General features: G+C 48.1%; 1 protein-coding gene across 9 annotated transcripts; it reads left to right on the top strand.

Moving 5' to 3' along the window:
• Window positions 1-992: 992 nt before the first annotated feature.
• On the top strand, window positions 993-23,041 carry LOC111851207 (solute carrier family 45 member 3-like). 9 transcript variants are annotated; one of them, XM_072715493.1, is made up of 5 exons: window positions 993-1,055; window positions 12,886-13,194; window positions 15,046-15,879; window positions 18,616-18,881; window positions 19,165-23,041. In XM_072715493.1, exons 1-5 carry the CDS (start codon window positions 1,022-1,024, stop codon window positions 19,540-19,542), a joined length of 1,821 nt encoding a protein of 606 aa, XP_072571594.1. In that variant the 5' UTR covers window positions 993-1,021; the 3' UTR covers window positions 19,543-23,041. The 9 variants fall into 9 exon arrangements, with proteins under 9 accessions (XP_072571594.1, XP_072571707.1, XP_072571656.1 ...); XM_072715606.1 differs by lacking the exon at window positions 993-1,055 and adding an exon at window positions 1,457-1,639 and having other exon boundaries at window positions 12,991-13,194; XM_072715555.1 differs by lacking the exon at window positions 993-1,055 and adding an exon at window positions 1,457-1,639.
• Window positions 23,042-23,361: the final 320 nt, after the last annotated feature.

Raw genomic sequence — 23,361 nt, 5'->3', positions numbered from 1 at the left:
TCTTCCTCAGCACACACTAACTTGCCCCCTCCCCCCAGATCAGCTGCTTTGCCCCCGGAGCTGAGTCCGTGCCATTGTCTGACACTGCACCTGGCTCGCCCTTCTAAAATGATGTTACGGCCATTCTGACACTGACCAGTTTTTATTTTTTGGTTCTTCAGCAAGTAACTATGGGTGTAACAAAAAAAGCTTTGCTGATTGGTACCATGTCTATAGATAGACCACGCGCTTTAGCTGCAATGCAGTAGTTTGGAGAAGAAAACATTTTTTAAATATTGCAATTTAAAGTAAGTCGTCCTTCTTTCTGTCATGGTCTGCAGTCACGTTTGAATGACAATAAAATCCTACCTCACTTTTACCATACAGAGTAACAAATTGTAACAAATGATTCATCAAACATTACATACGGGACGGATTAGCACCTTTTCCCGCGAGGAGAACATTACTCCGTAATCCCTAAATCAGCGCCACCCACGTGCGCTCCCGCGTGGCGTCTCCGCGGCACAGGTTCCAGCGAAGGAAGACTCGTTGCAGACTGACGGGAAACGACGCCTTTCTCTAAGATATGAGCTGCTTAGCTCAGTGACTATTTTTTTTGAAGATGTTTCAAGCTTCATATGTAGTTTAGAAAGTCATACTTTTTGCAAATCCAGTGATTTTTGGGGGTAAAATCCCCCAGTGTTTCATGCCCCGACTGTTTTATCATGTTTGAGTCTGCCAAAAAGACTTTATGGCACTTCTGTGATATATTAAATCTCTTAATCTATATTAATACCATATTTTCAACTTTTATTAATTGGCGCGCTGGACTTCATTTTATATTTCGTTAAATAGCGTCATTTTGTCATAAATAAAAATAGTAGCCTAATTCATGCAGTTATCATTCTGTAATTTGTACCCTGTTACATGCTAATCATTTTCGTCAGTATCATACCAAAGCCAACTCGCCTGTCTACAAATAACTGTCGGATGCAATCAGAGGCGGTCAAGATCTGCGTACATGTGCTGTCTCCTGCGTTAAATGCGTACTTTTCATAGCAGTGACACGTTCATCTGTGAGTAAATCTTTCCCTGCACCTTCCCACTCAACGATAATAAAACGCAGATAATAGTAGGATGATTGTCCGGCTTCAGGCTTTAAATAACCACAATTAGAAGGTACTTCTGTGTCCGTCTTTTCTGGCATGAAAAATATGAATCACTTTAGAACCACAGCACTATAGAAGCGACCATTTACAGCGAATTGCTTACGCTGGAAAGCATGAACAACACTGGTGTGTTATAAAGCAGCTGTGACTATGAATTTATGCAGAAAAGGGTTATGAAATGGAACATGCGACGCCCATATGGAGAATTATGGTGCCCTGTATTCCCACGCTTTTGCCGAATAAAGAAAAAAAACAAATGATCATTTAATGCTGGGGGTGGGGGCCAATATAAAGGAAAGAAACGGGTGATGAAAACGACACGCCTCTCCGTGAAGCCGGGCATTCCCATGCCAAATTTTTGTTTTGTCCTGCCTGCATTTTCCCTAATCACGTCACCGGGCGATGAGTCCCTTGCGCTCAGCGGTGCTCACAGATCGTACGGAAAACGGCAACAAGTTGGTGCGCGGGGCTGCGGCGGCCGCTCCTGCAAGGTAGCCGATCGGAGAAGCGCGGAGCGCCGCTTTGCTGGGCGAGGGGCTGCGCCCTTATTCCGGCAGCAGCGGGGAAACATATATAATCGACTTTGTCTTATTTTAATCGTATGTCATAATAACTTCCGCTTCCTGCGTGATACATCTGTCTCATGTATCGACTTTCAAAGTTTTTGTTGTATTTTTCCTGGACAGCGGATCCGCTCCGGTGTAACGAAAGCGGGGTGTTTCGTTAGAAATGCCCCGCCGTGCTGCTATAATGCTTAACACCAGGCACCGGTTTCTTTATCACTCGGATGAATACATTTTTGTTGGTTTTCAGATAAATCTGCAGCGTGTTGGCTCAGATACCGCGGCTTTTGTAGTCTGCGGTCCTTCCCTGTTTCTATGAGCACTTTGCTGGGAGAGATTCTGCTTGTTTTGACACATGGACGTGGCGGAGGAGCTCGGAAGGATTTTGTTATGTGGGATTTGTTTAGTTTTTAATACAAGGCACAGATAGGGATGCGACATTTGTCCATTCGGTATTTATTATGTAAACGTGATTCCAGGTATAACCCCCTTTGGCTTACACGGTGCACGCAACTCTTCTCTTCACCTGTTGCTATAGACTTAATCGATAGGTTTGGTTTTAAGGATTATTAACGAAATTTAAAGCTTCTTCTGTCATTTTAAATGCCTTTATTAACCGTCTGTTTGCTGTTTTCTGCTTTTTTTTCAGTTGCCGTGTAAACTGCAGTTTGTTTTTATTGGGCAGTTACAAAAGTTTAAAAACCCGTTTATAGCAGTAGTTACGGAATATATTGGGAGCATTTATAAGGGTCAGGAGAAACGCTTTGATGAACGAGGCTTTCCAGATGTTTATTCAGCCACTGGGAAGGGATTAATCGAGATTAATCATGTTATGGATTTGACTGCTTTTATGTATAGGTCAACCAATGATGTCGTTCCTTCTGGAGAAACTTGGGTTTATTATTATTATTATTATTATTATTATTATTATTATTTGGGCTATTGGGTTGTGTTATTATATTTTGAAAATTTGAGTATAGCGACTTCGTTATGGCCCTTGTACCTGAATTAGAATTAAATAAAATGTTATGTTAGTCTGTTTAAAAAGGTTATCCTGACTGTTGTAAAAGCAGGAACTTCTGATAAATCGTAGCCATATTCCTTCGCATAAAGAGTCTTCATCAGTCTCGCTATTTTCCTTAAGCAGGGACGGACTAGACTTCTGCCGTAAATGGCAGAAGTTACTGATCTTTGTGGTGATGGATTGGATGGTGGGGGGTGAGATGGTGACATCTAACCAGCAGAAAGGGTGTGACACGCTGGAATTCGGGGACTGACTCATCACAATTTCTGACACGCATTGCTTGGTTTAGCCACTGTGTTTGAGGAATTTGGCAGCATAATCTGTTTTAATTGTTGAATCAATTACACTATTAAAGCAATATTGCATAAAGTGTTTTTTATGCTGCAAACACGTCTTCTTGCAGATGAAGGCCATGTGAGGTGTGTTGGTTTCCTGTGTGGGGTCCTTCACGCCATGACTTGGTTGTTTCTGAAAATATGGACATTCCAGCTTCCGCAGGGTTGGTGCAGTGTGAGCACACTCGTCACATGTGTGGCACTGGGAGTGTCCCGCCATGTCATCTCTGCTTTGCCTGTTCCTCAAACAATCCAAGCCGACCTTCCGCCTGGCCCGTAACGAAACTTCGGCTGTGTTGCTGTTCTGTTGTAGTCATCCAGGGGGTCAGGGGTCAAGCTTCTCCCCGTGTTTTACATCGACTGCGTCTTCCCCGAATGTCCGTCACCCCCAATGCTTCTGCCGCGCCATCTGTTCTCAGCGACATTAATGGAACGGATAGCGGATTAAGTGCTGCTCTTCTAGCTGCTGCAGTCCATCCAGGCTCTCTTGTTTTTAATTACCAATATGGGTCCCTTGCTGCAAAACCTTGCTGAAGCTTTTCTCCCACTGAATAAATGTACCCACGACTAAACAAAAAATATCCTCTAAATGGCGGCGAATGGTGTCCATTAGCGGTGTAGAGATTAGTCCATTATTGTGGACAGGGGACCCACTGTCTTCCCATCAATGGGCGTTCGACTGCTCTTATGCCTGGATCTCCCAATTAGCACTGATGCATATGTTTACTTTGTTACTGAGCAAGAGCATTAGCGCTAAACTGGCTGATTAGCATGACAACCTTAACGTGCAAGTCTCTGTGTCACCAAAGACTTTTAACACTTTGCACAGAAGACCGTGGTCTCTTGTGTGCCACATTATGCACAGTAAAATGGTGTGTTAATCATAAGTATCTGGGCATACGGTTAGAGGTAGAATCTGCGTAAATATCCTCCGCCCCCTGTTAGGAGCCGGATGCTAATATTGACTCACACACGTGGCTTGTCATCATCGCCAGCAGGCACAGAGACCATTTGCGGTCCCAAAAGGTCAAAGTCCGTGCCATTGGAGTATGGGAGTCTCCGTGCGCGATGAGGGTGTTCACAGGGGATGAAAATGGTGGTGGAGCTTCTCTGATATACCGGCTCGATAAAGAGATGAAGCCCAGCTCCCAAAGCTGCTTCCTATCCAGCTTCATCTCGGGGGTTTGACCCCAACAGGCGTTTTAGCTGCTCTCTGAAAAGATATCTATGCATCTGCTTGCTCTCTCTGCGTGAGCATTGGCCATCACCTTGTTTGAAGCTCGTCACGGGCCAGCTGCGTGTTTTCAGTGCTGCCTCCTGCCTCTTGGTTTCTATGCGGGACCCGGCGGCTGTTCTGGAGGCCCTCTCGCCATACCTGCCCAACGGGTTTAATGGCATCCATGTGCTCTTTGTACCTATTTAATGGTGTGTGGCTTCCAATAGGAAAGAACCCGGAACAAAACCTATTGTTCTGCCACCCAACAGGTCTTCCCCCTCACTTGGCTCACTGGACCCCTCCCAGCAGCGAACCAGCCTCTTCTGGCCACCTCACTTAGTTGTGGCTGCTTTCATAGAGTGCTTTTATACGGCACATCCCCCCCCTCCCCCCCTCCCCCCCTGCATGCTGACGCAGGGCAGGGCTGAACTGAGCCTAATCCTCTGTCAGGTTCACAGGAGCAAAAACCATAGGGTTACCCTACCGCCAGTCCCAGACAGTCCTTCTCAGTTTTATTAGCTTAGCAGACACTTCTACCCAAAGTGTCGTACAGTTTGAAAGTAGGGTCAAACAGTCCTTGGAGCATATGGCGGTTAATGGCTTTACTCAAAGGCGACTTTTCGATCTCAGACACAGCACCGTAACCCGTAGAGCCACACAACGCCACCCTCGTACGCTCGTTGTCCGCTAATGAGACGTATTCGCTTGGCACTGGTGCTGCCGGTACCCTTGTGTGCGTTTGTGGGTAGGCTGCCCTGTGGCTATGAGAATGCCGGCTTCTCTTATGACGTTTTTTTCCCAGGGCGATAATGCCGAGGCCAGATGGTTGCAATAGGCAGAAACCCCGGGGCTGAAATCAGCCTGACTGGGCTCCGCTTGCAGAGCAAAGTGCCGTTGAGATGCGGAAGGAAAAAAACAGCGTAACCATTGATGCGAAACGTTCCTGAAAGCCTAGAGGGGAAGTAGGAGACCTACATCTAAATGGATAAATTGTTTATGTGGTTTGCTGTTGGTCCAAGTTCTCCATGTCATCGTGACTCTGGAAACTATGAGAGAAGATGGGAGATTTTCTTTTATGTTGCTGCTCGTGGTTCACTGTCAGGCAACATGGTCTTTGATGTCTGCGAGCTGTTTAGAGGGACCGAGGCCTCGATTAAAGTCAGGGGGGCCGTTCTTAAGGTTAAATACTACTTTGACTTGCAGTGTGCATAATTAGTACAGGATTTGTCTTGTGGAATCAACACGTGTTAATTCTGCACTTATGTGGCCCCGCCCACTAGCGGAAAGCCAACACAAAGACCACAACCCAGTAAATCACTCTCTTTGTCTTCTGCTGACGACCGTTCATCATGCTCGTCTGTTTCCTGGGTTTGGAGCTGGCATTCGTCTTGTGTATCTGAACTCTTCATGACTCTGGGTTGATACCCTGGGCTGTAAGACAGCTGTGCAAAGCGAAGCTGTAGGATACAGATGACTGGTATCTTTATGATTATTATGCAAGAGGAACAGCAGTTATAAAAGAATTCATTTGGAAGTTTCCAGAAATTTCCGTTTGCAGTACAGGGCCTGGGTAATAACGTACAAATATAAATATAAATATCTAAATATATATATATATATAATCAGACAAGCAGAACAAGCAGTGTTCCTGTGGGCGAACTATTAACCAACAGTGAAAATGTTTAAAATCTACTAAAGTGTGCGTCTGTGTGTGTGTGCATCTTTGTGTGCGTTTGTGTGTGTGCATCTTTGTGTGTGTGTGTGACCTTTCCTGAATTATTCCCTGTCTTGCACCTATTGCTGCTGGAATCGCCTCCGGATCCCCGTTACCCTGCATAGGACAAACAGGTATAGAAAATAGATGGATGGATTTTAAACTACACTGCAGGTCCTTTCTGTGCAGTGATGTGTTATGATTTCATGTAATCTAAAGATCATTGTATTAAAACGTGATGGACAATGACAGTGATTGTGCCCTGGTATGTTCAGTCTGTGGAAAGGGGTCTATTTGAAGTAAAAAGGCCAAGCTGGTTTTCCAGTTAAAGCATTTCTTCATTAGCCTCTCAGACAAGGACAGTGACAGGAAGTCATCTTGTGTCACAGAACAGTGTGTCGCTGAGGCGCTTCCCTCCCGACTGCCGTGGCATTTCCCGTCTCTAGTCGTCGTGCCAGTGCTGTTTTTGAGAACCTGTCATGTTTTGACGGCGTGTCCTTCCACTTGTTGTGACTCCAGGGCGAGACTCATGGCACCATTGAATCTGTGGAAATCAACAACATGTAAAAAATAAAAAGGGGGGGGGGGCGAGAGATAAGGACTCTCGTTACCACGGCCGCGGATTTAAGGGAGTACAAGAGACAGCAATGAAATGCTTTTATCTGGCTAAATTGAACTGGCTCCTGTGTGTTGTTAATCGAAAATAGCAAACAATAACGTGTCTTTAATTGTTAGCTTCACACGAAGGATGGGAATCCATCATTGCTGCCATCAAATATGGCCTAATGCATTATCTCAATTAATCTGTTTTTTATATTTTGGTCTGCTCATTAATTGATTCAGTTTATTGACTGGGTGGCAGGAAAAGACGCGTATGATTACTGTCAGGGCACTGCTTATCTTGGGCAAAAACCTGTGTCTGCTGTTTATAAACGCCTGAAAACTGGATTGTTCTGTTGTTATAATAATAAACCTCAATGGTCTCTCTGTTCTTTCCATGGCTCAAATGTGTCAGATTATAGCTGTTTCTGTCCAAAAACTGCAGCATTGCCACCGACAGGTTTAATAGGTTTAAGTGATTGAGGAAATTTGGCAATAGCATCTTTTATTTTCAAAGCCTGCTGTTCTGTTACTGTTCTGGGTCAAGTCAGCTACTTTACTTTAATCTGTGGCTGCCTGATGTACAGAACGTTCCGGATGCCTTTTGCGTGCCTTGCTTGAAGGTGGCTTGGGTGTTATGTTTGTTTCTTCAGACTGAGATCCTCAGAAAGTGCATAATATAATTTCCTGTTGCGCAGTTTGTGAGGAAGGGTGCGACAGGTTGTGAGGCTGACCTGTTCTGATGCGGTTCTGTCCCGTGCTATTCAGGGATCTGCAGAGCTTTTACGGAGAACCGGTAGCTTTCTGTCATTCCAGATTAATAGGGCTGTCCTCTGGCTTAGTTGGCCTCGCATTAAGGAAATACTCTTCTCTGCTTTCAATAGTATCTGTGAGGCTTTTATTGAAGTGTTTTTGGAAAGACAGTTCCTTTCTCCTCCCCCAGGGGGGAACGTGGTCCAGTGGGGGTAATGTCACCAGAGCCTCTGGAGCTGTCAGTGTGCATCTCACAGTTTCCTCTGGGGAGCTGCCCCTTGGCTTGGCGGACGCAAACCGTACGCCGCGGGTCAGGCTATAAGGACGGACTCTCCTTTGATCAACGTCCACTCTGACCTTCAGGCTGTCAGATTAGTGGCATCATCTGTCAGATTGGGGAGGCTGAGTGCCAGAGTGGGGGTGTGCGGGCGTGAGGCCCTGAAGGTGCGGTGCTCTGAGCTGGCCAGTCGGTCTCCGTCTGTGTGTGGGGAGAGGTCTGAAAGGCTCCACCCACTAGGCAGTTAAACATGATACAGGGTTGGTGCAATGACAGTTTTTGGTGGTGTTAATGGATTTGTAGAGTAAGCAGGGGTGGGGGGGGGGGTTGATATGAATTCCCTCTTTGTCTTAGAGCAGCTTGTATAGCCCCCCCACCACCATTTGTCCATTTGAGGCAGGGGAGAGCTCAGCCAAGCCAGACCTACGTCTCCTGGGACACACAAGTTCTTCTGCAGCATTTAAGGGTTTTCCCATAAGTGGGGGCCTGGGGGGGTGAATGTAGATGGCGAGAGAGTGGGAGTGGAAGAAGGATGTGTGTGTCGTCTTCCAAAAAGGAGGGAGTCCCTTTACGACTAGAGGGAGTGCATTAACCGACTCAGTCTGCGCACGGGAAGTTCGTAGCTCAGAGGGGACAGAGAGGCATAAGGGGAAAGGCACTATATGAAATTAGCCAAATCTTAGCTGAAGCAAAGATCCAGCTCCTCACGTGACTGTAAGTGGCGTGTGTCTTGGTGCCGCGGGCTTGTGAGGGGGGTGATGATTGGATCGTCGAGGGAGACGTCGGGGGCCAAGGGCTGTGTTCAGGAGAGTACGCATGAGATCGGGAGGGGAGCCGGTGTCCCGGCCCAGGGTTACCTCTAGCCAGTCAGGCCTGACCAATGGGCCGTAAGTGAGCATGGTGGTCTGGCGCGCTCAAGTTAACTGGCGCCACACGTCCGCTCATCTCGAGTCCGAAAGAGTGTCTGGAGGATGGGTTCGGATATCAAGACCGTTTCCGTGGGGGACTCGGCAAGGAAGCGGATCCAGATGGCAGGTTTGGGCTAGGAAGTTTCCGTCGGCATGGAGATCTCCCATCAGATGCTGTGTGAGGGTCCGTTGGGTGTGGGATTGCGTGTCAGGCCAAGTCGAGTGGTTAGCAGCTTAGCCTTGACTTCCTGGTGTGCAACATTCCAGTTATATCAGTGGACCGGAACCAACATCCTGTTAACCTGAAGTCTGAATTTGGGACGTGAAGCATCCTGTGCTTGTGCATTATTAACTGGCTGGTATGAGAGCTTTTTATCTCATTACAACACCAAGGTGAATTATGGTCCTCTCACTGGCGGTGAGCGTCCTATCAGTCTGCATGTACAAGGTCCCAGACAGGGATTGTTATTAATGAGCTCCAGTTTCAGAAACCGCGGCGTCTCCTTTCTGTACCGGTCTAGTTTTCCTTCACTAAGAGTTTTTGCAAGTTCTTTGGCATACTTTTGTGTTATGGTAATCACTATGATCTTACCAACTAAAAAGTCATGAATAATTATAAACTCTGCCATCCCATTAACTGTATGAATTAATCTGGGGTCAGAGGGTCAAGGTTTTCCTTTTCTAGACTGTTCTGAAACTTCATTGATTGTGCTTTAAATGGCTGCTATTTTTATCCTTTGATGCAGATTCGAGTTGCTTTCCCTTTTCATTTCTTTACAGGTACAGAGGCTTGGAGTTTTGGCTTTCATACAAGTGAATTTGATCTTCCAGGTTAAAGTCACAGAAAATGAATCGGCATATCTTATCTTAGCAATGCATTTAGCCCCAGCGCTGCTCAGGAAAGATTCCTGTTGAAAATTGTCCAGCTAAAAGCAGCTGCGGAGCTGCTGTGTCTCCTCTCCTGCTTTTACCTGGTCATACACTCTTACACAGGTTACTGCAGCCCTGCTCTAGGAGAGTTTAAACTGATACTGTACAGTCAGAGAAAGCCACAGGAGAGAGGAGGAATGCTTCTCTTCTTAAGTGGCTGGGGGAGCATACACAGCCATAGAAATGCTTTACCCCTTGGGGGTGTCTGTTGGGGGTGAGGAAGGTCCAGCTGATCTCCCAGTACAGGTTCTCACTCTCAATGCTTGCTCTAAAGCTGTAATGATATACACAGAGATGTCAATGATTTACTCGCCTGGATGCAAGTGTAATCAACATGCATTACCTTGAGGTCTGGCTCTGCTGAATCCATCCCTAGTTGGGGGTTAGGGGGGATGGTATTTTGTCTGGCTCCTCCATAAGCCTGAGGTAAGGCCGGTAATTGGCAGGTGTTTGCATCGGATGTTTTAGTTCAGTATGGTTGTGTGAACTTGTGGTTCTCATTCTTGGGTGTATGGGACTTGGCTTTGTGAGGCACGGAGCAGGATAAAGCACAGATTTTGGGGTTGGGAGCTGAGAAGCACAGAGTCGCTCTACCGGGGGGGCGGGGGGCTGTAGACGCTCGTGATATTGTAAGCGCGTGGAGTTCATGACTCTCGTGATATTGTAAGCTCGTCGAGTTCCTGACGCTTGAGAAATGGTCAGCTCATCGAGTTCCTGACGCTCGTGATATCATCAGTGCATCGAGTTCCTCGCGATCAAGAAATGGTGAGCGCGTTGAGTTCCTCATGATCGGGAAATGGTCAGCGTGTTAAGTTCCTGATGATCAAGAAATGGTCAGCGCATCGAGCTCCTGATGATCGAGAAATAGTCAGCGCGTTAAGTTCCTGATGATAGAGAAATGGTCAGCGCATCGAGTTCCTAACGCTTGTGAAATGGTCAGCGTGTCGAGTTCCTGACACTTGAGAAATGGTCAGCGTGTCGAGTTCCTGACACTTGAGAAATGGTCAGTTCGTCAAGTTATTGATGATTGTGGGCCCTTTTCTGGGCCCTTATGGTGGGATAATTTTATTGTTATTGTTATTATTATTATTATTAATGAGAATAAGAGTGTTGTTGTTATAATAACAGTAATTATAATACTATGTAAACCCCACATGTAATTTCTCCATGAAGTGTGTATCATGAAAAGGCCATTGCTGATTTCTTTCAAGGTAATCCATGGTGATACGCCTTCAGATGACTGAATGGTTCACCAGGTCCCCCAAACACTATTATCGGTTCGCTACTGGAAACTGTTGCTCATGTTGTTCTCCATCTTTTGTTCACATTTTCTTAGGTTGGACAGACAAATTTGACTAACATCATAATTAACTTATCTGCATGGCGGCCTGTATTTCAGCAACTGACGTGTGCAAATGTGTTAATATTTTTCAGCTGAAGAGATTTTAATTGTAGCTCCTGATGGATTACGGGTTTTAAAGATGTTTTTCTGGCTTCTGCCATGCTTTGGGTGGTCACGTTAAATCCAAGGTTTCGGTAAATGGCGATGTTGACTTTGTGGAATAATGAGTCTCACGCTTGGAGTTAAAAAAGCCTTATAAATGGGTGGGAAGATATGCTCGTGGGGGCTGTGGGGGTGGGTGGTGACCCCAAGAGAGGAGCCTGACGCCGCCGCTGCCGCAAGGAGATTCCCGACAAACAGGCCCCCGCTTGGGGTTGACTCCTCGTTCTTGGTCTGTTCGACTCGCTGACACATTCTTTGCGGCGGTTTTCATCCTCTGTGATTTTCTCCTGTCCAACATGCCGACTTGGAGGAGAGAAAGTTTGGGAAATGTGCTTGTAATGAGGTGAGAGAGCCCAAAGTGCTGATCACCATGTTTTGTTAAAGGAATTGGAGCGTAACCAGTGGGGGGTGATGAATTACTTTTGCAATAGAGATCAATAAGTCCTTAGAGAATGTCACTGGTGCTCGCGGCAGGGCTGAGTTACCTGCATTGGCGTAGTGAGATTGCGATGGGTTATAGGGTCCTAATTGGTATATAACCACGTTTTTGAGACCAGGGTTCCTGTCTGAGAAAAGCAGTCCAAAGCACTGCTATGTAGCTGATTTTGGTGCATATCCCCAGTATGACTTGCGTTTCATTTTAGTTTCTTTCTAAAAAATGATTGCAGTTGTTTCTGTAAATCCAATTGAGCTGTCGTACATAAATTATTCCTATGGGGTAATGTCCCTTCCCCCCCCCCCCCACTTGGTACAGTCCATCCTTAATGTCATGTGTCTTGGCACCAGCTGTGTTGGCTCATGCTAACAGTTTGTGTCGTCAGCCATCATAATGAGTAAGGGCGTCGTCAAGATGGGAAAGCGAAAATGATGACTACTGTTTTGGATTTAATTTTTCCCTGTTTGATGCTTAGGCATCTAGTCGCGGGCCAAAGGTCGGACAGGGTCCTCCCTGGATAGCTTGACGGACAGGTCTGTAGCTCAGGGTTGCCCCATAATGCCTTCTCCAGTGACTGAGGAACAGATGGGATGCAGAGAAATCTCTCCCCAGAAGTGGAGCTGGTATCCTCTGCTTTCCCTTCAACTCCGTGCTCTGTCACACCTCTTAACCTCAGATAGCACCCCCCGGTGGCTGTGTCCTGCCCCATGGCTCAGGCGGCCATGTTGTCTTGGGAGCTGGGCTACCACAGTGCTCAGGCGTGTCATTGTTGTCCGTGGGGTGCAGGATCATGTATTCTTTCAAATTTATTGTCTGATGTTCTACCACGTTAATCTGCACAAACCCGCAAAATCACATTTTTCCATTGTGCATTTTGTGTCCTGTATTTAATTTCTGCCCATAATAGTTAATTGCCTACAATCATGTCCCTAACAGTAGCAAGCTGTACCATCTAATTTTCTACCAGCCTGGGTTGCATGACAATAAGCTTCTGATTCAGGTTTTGGGCTCTGATCTTCCTGTGGGAGATGGTGGCCCTGACTCGCTGTGCCGGGAAACCACCTGCTTTTAAAGGTGCAGGTCTTATGGGTGCCGAGGTCAGCTGCCCTCCAGATTGATGTCTCTGCCTGGAAGCATCAGAGGATTTATTGGCCAGCTTTCAACTTTCATTCAAAACATCCCTCTGCTGACAGAGTGGTGCAAAAGGGACTTTTGTAGAAATTTGAGGATAGAAGCTGATCCGCGAGCTTGTTGAGGGCACAGAATTGTCCTCCAGAAGCTTTTAAATCAGAGTTAGATAAGATTTTAACAACTCTGAGCTATTAGTTAAGTTCTCCCCAAGCGAGCTCGATGGGCCGAATGGCCTCCTCTCGTTTGTATAGTTCTTATGTTCTTATGTTTTGAGTGAAGCTCACCGAATCATCTTGGTGCATGTCTTCTGTTTCTCTTCAGGATCTTTCTCCTCTTTCTGGTTCAGGTCCAGCATGGCCCGGGAAGAATGAAGCCTCCACAGTGTCTGCGACCGCTGTTACGCCGCGCCCCCCCCCCCGCATTCTCACCTCCTGCCCCTCTGTTGGTCCAGGCTGCCCTGTTTTTGGAACTCGTGGTAGAAAGTGGGGCCAACTGTCTCTAACCAAGATGTCTGGATGGAGATCTCATTGGCATCTGGTCCTGCTGAACTCGCTGACGTGCGGGCTGGAGATCTGTGTGGCGGCGGGCATAACCCATGTGCCTCCCCTTCTGCTGGAGGCGGGGGTGCAGGAGCGGTACATGACCATGGTTTTAGGTAAACCTGCAACTGTCCTGCTGAGTTTGATGGACCACGATAGGGAGACCATGAATTATGGGAAGTTTGAATAGGATCCTGGAGGTCTTTAGCAGAAGCTAAAGTAGAAGCTTTCTGTCAAACATGTGTTGTGGGTATTCAGTCATTTCCCTTACAATGAATAGATATCTGTGTTTCTGCAAACAAATTGTCATTGCATCATTTGTATAAGCAAGAGGTCACAAAGGTGGGAAATGTAACAGAACAGCGTGGTAAAATGAAACATTGAACCGGTCTCTGGGGATTTAAAATCATAGTCACAGCCTTCTTGGGTTTAAAAACATGAAAATGAAGTAGGAAGTGTGGTCCCTCAAGAATTGCGCTTGAGAGGAAAATTACATTAGGATAGAGTCCCAGAAGAGGGATTTATGCTGTACTACTGAGATGGTACTCATTTAATAAAAGGTTCACACCATGACACTGTAAGCTATACAGGTTGCTTAGCAACAATATACCTGTGTCACTAAAGAAATGGACACCTGACCCATCTTCCTTTGTTCAGTAATAACGCAGCATTGTAGTTCTTGTTACTTGTGCGATTCGCAGGACGGTAAAATGCATATATTTCTATAAAAGTTGCTCTGATGCAAAGGAAGATATTCTTGTGCCCTGTTACCCTTTTCCGCTGCTCCTCACTTCACCGGCTCACCGTAGAAATGCGGCAGATGTGTGATTGGTCAGGATGTGCTGTGTGAGGGTGGGTGTGACTGTCCTCCTTGGAAAGAAGGTGAACCCCCCCCCCCCCCCAAAAGCAGAGCCTGGGTATATCCTGGCTGTTAATGACCCCCCCCCCCCAGTAGCATAAGCAGACATTCCGCTCCATCCTGCAGACGCTGACCCTCCAGATCAGGTGTGTGACTCTCCCTTTGGGCCGTCCCGTGTCCCTTACTCCTCTAGCTGCAGGACCGGGGGGCACATTGGCCCCCATGTGTATGAATCGGGTAATGGGCAAGCAGAGTGGAGGCTGTGAAGATCTGCATCAGCTGAAGAGCACAGAAACTGGGCGGATCCCGGGCAGGAAGCCTGTGTGCCTGTAATCAGAAGGTCGCCGGTTCAAACATGACCTCAGCATGTCTGCGGGTCCTTGAGCAAGGCCCTTAACCCCCAGCTCCCTGGGTGCCGCTATGGGTGGCTGCCCTTCAGACAGCTTACTCTACTAAGGGCAGGTTGAGGGAGGTGTAAAGACAATTTCAATATAGTATCAATTATTATTATTACCTCACTTTCTCAGTTTGCTTTAACCTGCAGCTAACGCTACAATGAAATGCCTGAAATTGGGCTAAACAGAAAATGAACATGAAGCTGCCCAAATAAATGGTTACATTATTTTATAGTCAGTCACGTTTTGAAGATCAGCTTTACTATTAGGGATTTATTTATGTTGCCATGGCAACAAGCCTGCATTAATCATGTGTTAACAGGTACATATCACTTCAGCTCAGATGTCTGTTGTTCCGAGCAGCCAGAAACTGGAATGAAAAATGAAAATGAGGTCCTGGCTGTCCCTAGACGAGCATTGCTCAAAATAATTCATGTACTTGTTTGTTTGTTAACTTCCTTATTAGGCGGGCACCAGTGATTGGCTGCCTGGCAGTAAGTTACCGGCCGTGGTTATTCCGACTTGCCAGTTACTCATTGACCTGATGTGGCGGGAACCCAGGGAAGGGGATTCCGGTTTCTGGCTCTCCCTGCCGGATCTGCCCCAGTGCCGCCCCCCAGTGTCGCCCCCAGTGCCGCCCCCAGTGCCGCCCTCTTTGCTTTGGCTGGTCCCCTCGCCTGATGCTTTTCTCCTCATTCTGTGCCCCCCCCCAGGTATCGGGCCAGTGCTGGGGCTCCTCTTCATCCCGCTGATCGGCTCGGCCAGTGACCGATGCTCCAGCCGTTTCGGCCGCCGTCGCCCCTTCATCTGGCTGCTGTCGCTGGGCGTGCTGCTGTCCCTCCTCATCATCCCGCACGCTGACGCGTTGGCCGCCCACTTCGGCCATGGAGGGCGCCCCCTGCAGGTGGGCCTCCTCATCCTCGGCGTGGGCCTGCTGGACTTCTGCGGCCAGGTGTGCTTCACGCCGCTGGAAGCGCTGCTCTCCGACCTGTACGCTGAGGAGGAGGCGTGCGGTCAGGCCTTCTCCATGTTCTCCTTCATGGTCAGCCTGGGGGGCTGCGTGGGATACCTGCTGCCGGCTCTGGACTGGAGCGGGGGGGTGCTGTCTGACTACCTGGGGGGCCAGGAGGAGAGCCTCTTCGCCGTGCTCATCCTCATCTTCATCCTAAGTGTCCTGGTCACCATGAAAGTGTCCGTGGAGGAGCCGCCCACACGGCACGCCGCTGTGGAGCCCGGGCCCCCGGAGGCTGTCCACTGCACTGCGCTCCCGCTCTCCTGCTGGCCGCCGGGTCACTGCTGGTCCCGGGCTCCCAGGGTCAGCCCGCTGCTCTGTCTGCTGCGCGCGTGCAGGTCCGTCACCCCCGCCGTCTACCGCGGGTACTGCGACGTGCCGCAGGTCATGCGCCGGCTGTGCGCGGCGCAGCTTTGTGGATGGATGGCCGTCATGTCCTTCGTGCTCTTCTACACGGACTTTGTGGGGGAGGGGCTCTACGAGGGTGTGCCCAGCGCCGCCCCAGGCACGCCGTCCAGGCAGCGGTACGAAGAAGGTGAGAGTGACCCCCACTCTATCTCATTCAGCTCTTTTGCCAGCCTGCCACCCCCCCCCCCCCAACTTGCAGCACCAACCTACAAAACCAGTTCAGATCAAATCAGTTTTGTCACATAGACAATCATATAGTATGTGCAGTATGTACAGTGCTGGTCTGCCTTAATCCAGGACTGATGCAGCATAAGGGACATAAAGGCACAACAAACATAGGCATAAGGCAGATTATAGATAACTACAGGGAAACATTAGCATATGTACATTACGCAGTAAAGAGGCCAAAGTGATGCAGATTGTTAAATAAATAAGGTAGATATTTATGTCCCAGCTGTGCAGGGAGGGTATGAGGGCTTGTCCCTAAGTAGTGATGCTATTTTGGGGGGATATGAACAATCCTAGACAGTTTGGGACTTACTGGCTCCTTTGGTGCTCTACTAGGTGCGGTGTGTGGCTCCGCGGGTTAGGATGGCATGCCTATGATCAGAAGGTTGCTGGTTTGAGTCCCAGGGTCAGCAGAGTGATGTCACCGTTGAGCCCTTGAGCGAGGCCCTTAACTCCCAGGAATTCCCTTCCAGTAAAAGCATCTGCTGAATAGATAATTGTAAGTGCAGCCCTGTGGCTCAGTAAGAAAGAGTGTGCAGAGTGTCGCTGTTTGAGCCTGGGGTGTAAAGAAATGTCCTGTGTGCGATCGCATAGGGCCAGTGCCTGCTGCAGACATCTGGGGAAGCCCCAGCAGGCCAGTCCAGCAGGCCAGTCCAGCAGCGGAGGCCGGCGGGCGTCGCTCTCCGCTGCTGGCCGGGCAGCGGGGCCGGGTGTCCCGCAGGCCGGCGGGCGTCGCTCTCCGCTGCTGGCCGGTCAGCGGGGCCGGGTGTCCCGCAGGCCGGCGGGGGTTGCTCTCCGCTGCTGGCCGGTCAGCGGGGCCGGCTGTTTTCCGCTGCTGGATGACCCTTCATTCCCCTCCTATGGGGCTTTTCCTGGCTGTGTTCTTGTGTTCTGGCCCCCATGCTGATTCCAGCTCTCTGGCCCTGACTGAGAGATGCATGTCAGATGGGGCAGAACGTCACACTCTGAACAAAATGACACTAAAGAAACTGCTGTGTGTATGTGAGAGAGAGAGAGATTCCAGAATGGTTGTGTTTACCAGTTGCTACAGTCGTTTTCAGCACCGGATTTCCTGAACTGCTCCTCTGTGACATTCAGCCCAGCCTGCATTTAACTCTAACTAGTCATTCTGTTTGTTTAGTTGTTTACTTTGGACTGACTTCAGATGGATTATTCTCCCTCCCCTCCTAAGTGCTTGGATATTCAATTTAAACTGGCTCTCTCCCTCCCCTGCCCCTCCGATCCAATATACCGCTTTATCCACCCTCCTCATTCTACGCTCAGTGTCGCCCCCCTCTGTCTTCCCCCAAAACCACATCCTGCTGTGTGTTTCACCAGACGGGACCCCACAGACAGAGGGTCATTTAAAAACCTCGCTGCTCTGAGTTTGAGCCTAATCCTAACCCAACTACTAATCCCAGCCTCACACTGCCGTTTTTGGGAGTGGAAGAAAAAAGGCTTCCCCCTTTCTTCCCGTCTCCTGCCTAAATTCCGTCGGCCTTCCAGCCCGGAGCGGCAGAAGCATGTTTGCCAGCACCTTCCCAAAATGTGCTGTGTGGGTCCTCCGCTTAGACGGCGGCTAAAGCAGGCCACCCACTGACTTTACAGCTTTATTGCCGGGGCTCTTTTGACTATTTAAGGCAGCAGTATTTCCCCAAATATAACGTTTTATGTGATGCTCGTAAAGCGATATTCCAGTGTGTTTGTAACATATTGATTTATGCTTTGACGTGTGTGGAGATGCCCGGGTATGTCCGGGTATGCCCGGGTATGCGCGACTAGTACCGACTGGTTTCTCTGGGATTAAAGTGTCATCATCATATCATATAATATTGGGCTTGACAGCAGGTAACAGACTGGAACACAGTGTCCCCACAACGTGATGAATATCCGTGAGTTTCCTGAGTTTCCTGGTCCCCATAAGGGAAAACTCATTTTAATAAAAATCTGTGTCTGCAATGAAAAAACTAAAAATGCAGAAACTCTTGTATTTTGCTTGGTTACTAATGATTATGGTTAGGGCTGGGTGGGGGTTACGGTTGCTGGGTGGTTGTTACGGTTGTCATAGTTACTTATGGTTATGGTTAGGGCTGGGTGGTTGTTACGGTTGTCATAGTTACTTATGGTTATGGTTAGGGCTGGGTGGGGGTTACGGTTGTCATAGTTATGGTTATGGTTAGGGCTGGGTGGGGGTTATGGTTGTCATAGTTAGCGTTAGCATTTTTCCCATATTTCTCAAATGAATGACAATGAAGATATGTTTACCCGACATGTGTGCGTGTGTGTGTGTGTGTGTGTGTGTGTGTGCATGTGTGCAGTCATAATCTGAACATCCTGTCTTGGGTGTCACCACTAGAGAATTTGGGCCCCATGACAACACATCATATGGGGCCTCCAAAACAGACCAATTCAATTACGTTCCAAATTATTTGGAGTCCTTCGAATCATCCTATCAGCCTAACTCCCCCCCCCCCCCTTATGGGGCGCCAGCCTGGGACTGTGTCCTATCCTTCCAGGAATAAGCTGTAGGGTTATGAATCTTGTGGACTTCACGGTCGGTCCCCCTCTGCTCTTGTACCGTAAGTCAGTCAGCAGAAGCCGCATGATCTGGCTGCTCCCCCCCCCCCCCCCCCAGGGATCCGCATGGGCAGCCTGGGCCTCTTCCTGCAGTGCGCCACCTCCACCATCTTCTCGCTGGCCATGAGCCGGCTGGTGTGCCGCTTCGGCTCCCGCCGCATCTACCTGAGCAGCCTGGCCAGCTTCACGGCCTCCGCGCTGGTCATCTGCCTGTCCAAGAGCGTGGCGCTGGTCACCGCCATGTCAGCGCTCACCGGCTTCGCCTACGCCACGCTGCAGACGCTGCCTTACACGCTCACCTGCCACTACCACAAGGAGGCAGAGGTGAGCCCAGCTCCATGGCCACACCCACCTGCACGTCCTCTCTCACGCTCCACTTTCTGATTCCAGGCTCTTGCGATGTTGACCCAGCAGATCAGGTAAACACGAAAATAACGTGGCAGCAGAAAGCCGACCGGTATAACTAGTCCGCCCTAAAAATACACTAGAACTTCTGAGTGTTAATATTTAACTCCTGCTCTTTGCCCTCCTGGTCGTAAATGGGCAGTTTTTGTCCCGGATCTTCTGGGCCGATGTCTCACCTTTGGGCGCTGCCTCCCTTCTTCAGGTTTTCATGCCAGGAGCCAGAAGCGCGCGTTGCGGGAGTGCGCCCACGCAGGCCGGCGGCGAGGAGGCCGCCTGCTTCCAGAGTCCCAAGCACGACAGTGTCAGCGGGTACTTGCATTTCGGTGGTGACAACGAGTGCGCCCAGCCCTGCGGCCCGGTGCTCAGCCCCATCCCGGGCAAACGGGGCGTGGGGCTGGACTTTGCCGTGCTGGACAGCACCTTCCTCTTGTCTCAGGTCTTCCCCACGCTCTTCATGGGCACCGTTGTCCAGCTGACCAAATCGGTCACCACCTACATGGCCTCCTCCGCCCTGTTTGGCTTCATGGCCATCTACTTTGGGAAACATATAGTCTTTGACCAGAGGGACCTCAGGGCCTGAGGGGTGGGGGGGGGGGGGGGGTGGCAGGCCACCGTGACAGAACCAGGCCTGATCTTGGCCTCCCCTGCCTGGAACACCCTTCCCATGACCTCTGTCTGGCTGGTGGAAGTCCAGTGGCCCAATAGTGTAAGCTGGCTTTGTGCTACGTCTGTGTGCAAGCAGGCGGCCTTACAGAGCGTGGTCTTTCTGGCCATCGTCCATGTGGAATGAATAGTTTGCTAAGTGCCAGCCTGTGCTTGATGCCTCTACTTAAAAGATCTCTGACCTTTTCATCTCAGGCTAGGCAGACCCCCCACTCCCCCCACCCTCCCCGCTCCACCCTCGACCTGGAGACCTGTAGCACACCTCAGTGGTAATTCTAGGATATTTTTTTTGAGGTGCAGGACACAAGAAGGACCAACCTTATCATTAGCCAATTATATGTTTTGAATCAATGAGTGACAGGGTAGTGGGGACTCTGGGGGCCAATCAGCTTTCATCTGTGACCAGCACCCCTGTGGCTCCGCCTCTGGCACACCCTGACATTCGAGTATTCCCAGACAGACATGAGAAATGCATTAACGGCTGTGTACCTAGCGTTGACATGTCATTCGGGCTCTCAGCCCAGTTCTGTCACTGCCGTGAGTGACCCACAGTGGACCCACGGCCTGCTGAACTGGACTGACCCATTTGGGCCATTAACATTCCGCTCCCATTGGTTCTCTGAGGAGCTTTTCCATTCCTTACATCGGCTGCACTTTCCTCACATGTTTGTTGGCTTGGTCCATCTTGTGAGTGTCGTTGCCCTGGTAACCATTAAAGGCACCAAATGGATCCTGTCATTGTTTACAGGCCTGCATCATCATGCTGATGTTTAACTGTATATGATGTCCACGTTTTTCTTTGTTCTGTGTTAAAAGTACATCTTCTGTCCCCACAGGAATATCTGCGGCGCCCCCGTTTGATTCTGATTCTGATTTAGGTTCAGTTCTGCTTGCTCCTGTCGTGTCGCTAGTTTAAAGATGATGAGACAGATTGGGCGCGATTTGCCCACAAAAGCCTTTCTAAGTTGCCAAAATGCCATTTTGACAAACGTGGGATCCTCCATGCAGAATACCATACATTGTTTAGCATGACAGAATCCTGTGACCAGATTTCGTTGTTTCTCATGAGATAGGGATGTTCTTATGAATTTTAACCAATCAGTTTACTCAGCATAAGGTCAACATATTATTCTCATATGCAGTTACAGTAAATCTCTGACTGAGCAGAGGGACAGATTTCTGGTTTGATGTTCATCAAGCAGCATCTCTGATATGCTGTAAAATGGGTGACTGCCATTCGCTCGGCAGAGAGGTTATTCCCAAGTTTCTGCCAATATGCGTATTGCGGTGGGACATTACTCGAGAGCTAGTGGCGGTTTAGGGTGATGCTCTGATTAAGCACAGGCCAGAGAGTGGAGCTGGATCAGGGACCGGAGCCATTTGTGAAGCCAACAGCACAGACATGCAGCTACAAATGTGTTTATGACCATAAGCGGTCGGGTCGGCACCTACACAGCCAGAATCCTGTGCTTATTTTAAGCACTTTTTCGATATTTATATGGTGTTGGTTTCTTTTATTTAAATCCAACTTCGAGTTTTCTGTGTGGCGATTCATTTTGGGTTATGATAAAATGTAGTTTTTTCTGTCTCTTGCCGTACGGCTGTGGAGCATTAAAAGCGCCCCCCCCCCCATCTCCCGCCGTAACGGGATCCCGCCGGAGTATGATTCCCAAAGACCACGACGTGGCCGACGTCACTATGACACAAATTCTTTTAAAATATTACCTTCGTGCAATGTACTGCCAATTTTTAGGGCATTTCTTAGCTTTAATGAATATTTAAGTCTCAGAAATTATTTATCTTGATTAAAAAATAGAACTTAATTATCTATTTCAAAAAGTGCCTGGAATTTTTTATCGTAAGTGCTAGATATGTATTTATTTTTCTAAAGTCGTAAGCACACAATCTAATCGTGCTTGTTTCTGTTGGATGTGTCGTGACCCTACGGGTGTTGCCTTCTGCTTTTGTGAAAGGAAAAAGATCATTTTGTTTGATTCGCGCGCACGATCCTCCCTCCCACTGATGTTCTGATATCCGGCTGCTTTCTACGGAAGGTCAGAGCAGCTAGACCTCATTTAACAGCTGTGACAGCACGGACTCCAAGGTGCCAGTTTTTTGTGTTCCCAGTATGAATTTTACGAGAAATAATTACATGCTTTAGTTTATTTTTATGTACCATTTTAAGCTGTTGAATCACATCAGTTAATAATAATGTATATTTAACCCGCAACGGGAAATCTGACATGACTGGCTGTTAAGACTGTCATCTTCCTGTATTTAGGTCGTAGTATTTGCACAACGCAGCAGTATGTTACCTGGAATACCACAGAAGGCTGCTTTTTAATTTTTGCTTTTCATATACATGATTATAAGGTTATACCAAAGACCTGTCACAGCTGTCCCGTCACGGGACACCATGGTCCAGCAGTCCTGGGAACTGGGTGTTTGAGGATGTTGCATGGGAGGGAGGGGCCATACAGGAAGTTATGGTGTGGGCGGACAGGGTCTGAATCCCTGCCTCCATCACCAGAGCCTGCATGCAGCTGCTCCTTCAAGAGAAATCAGCCGGCTTTACGTCATACTTACTGATATACATATATACATTTTTTGCATTTTATTGAATTTTAACATTCGTTTCAGCGTTCTGGTACATGCGACCTGGGGTGTTATTTGCCGCAGACCTCAAATGAACGTTGTTTTAGCCAAATCTCCGGTAACTTTGCACATTACTATAGAATCCCCGTGTATTGATGCCGGTTGGAGGTATCATGCCTTTTGGTTTCTGATCATGAAATCATTTTGTAAGCACTTCATTCTAGGCTACTATTCTTGTGATTTTCTTATGTTATTCTTTTGTTAGGCGTTTGTTTCACTATAAATATTATTAAAGTTATTTAATATGTGATCTCTGTATTTACCATAATTGGTGTCCTGTACTACCAAGTTCAGGTGTGTAGGGGATAATTTCACATTTGCCATTTTTCTTTGTGTTTCATTAAAAATGCCAAATCAGGGAATATTTATGTAAGCATAATGTATAAACAATTCCATGAGTGCATGTGCTGTGTGGTGCGTCTCACTCGGTTTTATCAAAGTTTCCAGTTTGTCGCATTTGTTTTACCGTACGGGTGCTGATTTTCTAAGAATCAAACATCAGTGATTATGAAGTCTGACTTTTTTTACTGAAATAAATATTCTGAATGATTTTAAAATGGCCAAGTGTTTATTCGGCTTTCCCTCACCACAAAACTTCCTAAGCTATACCCCTTTTCCTGAAAACCTTATTCCATTATTTGTTTTCCTATGCTTTACTGTTCATCAGTATCAGTGTTGTTTTAGGCCTGTGCGATTTAATAATGCTGGTATTCCTAAGCTGAGAATGTTAGATGTTTCATTAAAACGCTGTGTATGTGGAATGCTGTATTTTAACGATTCTACTTGTTCGCTTGTTTTTTTTGGGGGGGCGGGGATCTATCCTACGATTATGAGCCGCTACACCTACGGAACGTGCAGGTTAACATTCTTTGCGCCCGATAAGCGTTTCGTATGAAACAGCGCCACCCTTCGGCGTTGCTATGGTACACGCCCTTGTCTCCAGCTCACCGGCAAAATACGTTCCGAGCCGCGATACTGAAGTACGGACAGCACGGACAGTTTTATTCCGTGCTATAGTAGGTGGGGAAAATCCCCATATCTCTGTGTGTCTTTTGAATAGTACGGGTGCAATATTCAGCCT

This window comes from Paramormyrops kingsleyae, chromosome 1 (genome assembly GCF_048594095.1).
Source record: "Paramormyrops kingsleyae isolate MSU_618 chromosome 1, PKINGS_0.4, whole genome shotgun sequence".
In the NCBI taxonomy this organism is placed as follows: domain Eukaryota; kingdom Metazoa; phylum Chordata; class Actinopteri; order Osteoglossiformes; family Mormyridae; genus Paramormyrops; species Paramormyrops kingsleyae.
Note: the sequence above shows the minus strand (reverse complement) of the source record. Positions and strands in the feature narration are given on the sequence as shown.

Excerpts from the sequence above, each read along its gene's own strand:
- LOC111851207 (XM_072715478.1), top strand. The coding sequence starts at position 1,457 with ATGAAAACGACACGCCTCTCCGTGAAGCCGGGCATTCCCATGCCAAAT. Across the intron at positions 15,880-18,615 it reads CAGGCAGCGGTACGAAGAAG|GGATCCGCATGGGCAGCCTG; the intron begins GTGAGAGTGACC and ends CCCCCCCCCCAG. Across the intron at positions 18,882-19,164 it reads ACTACCACAAGGAGGCAGAG|GTTTTCATGCCAGGAGCCAG; the intron begins GTGAGCCCAGCT and ends TCCCTTCTTCAG.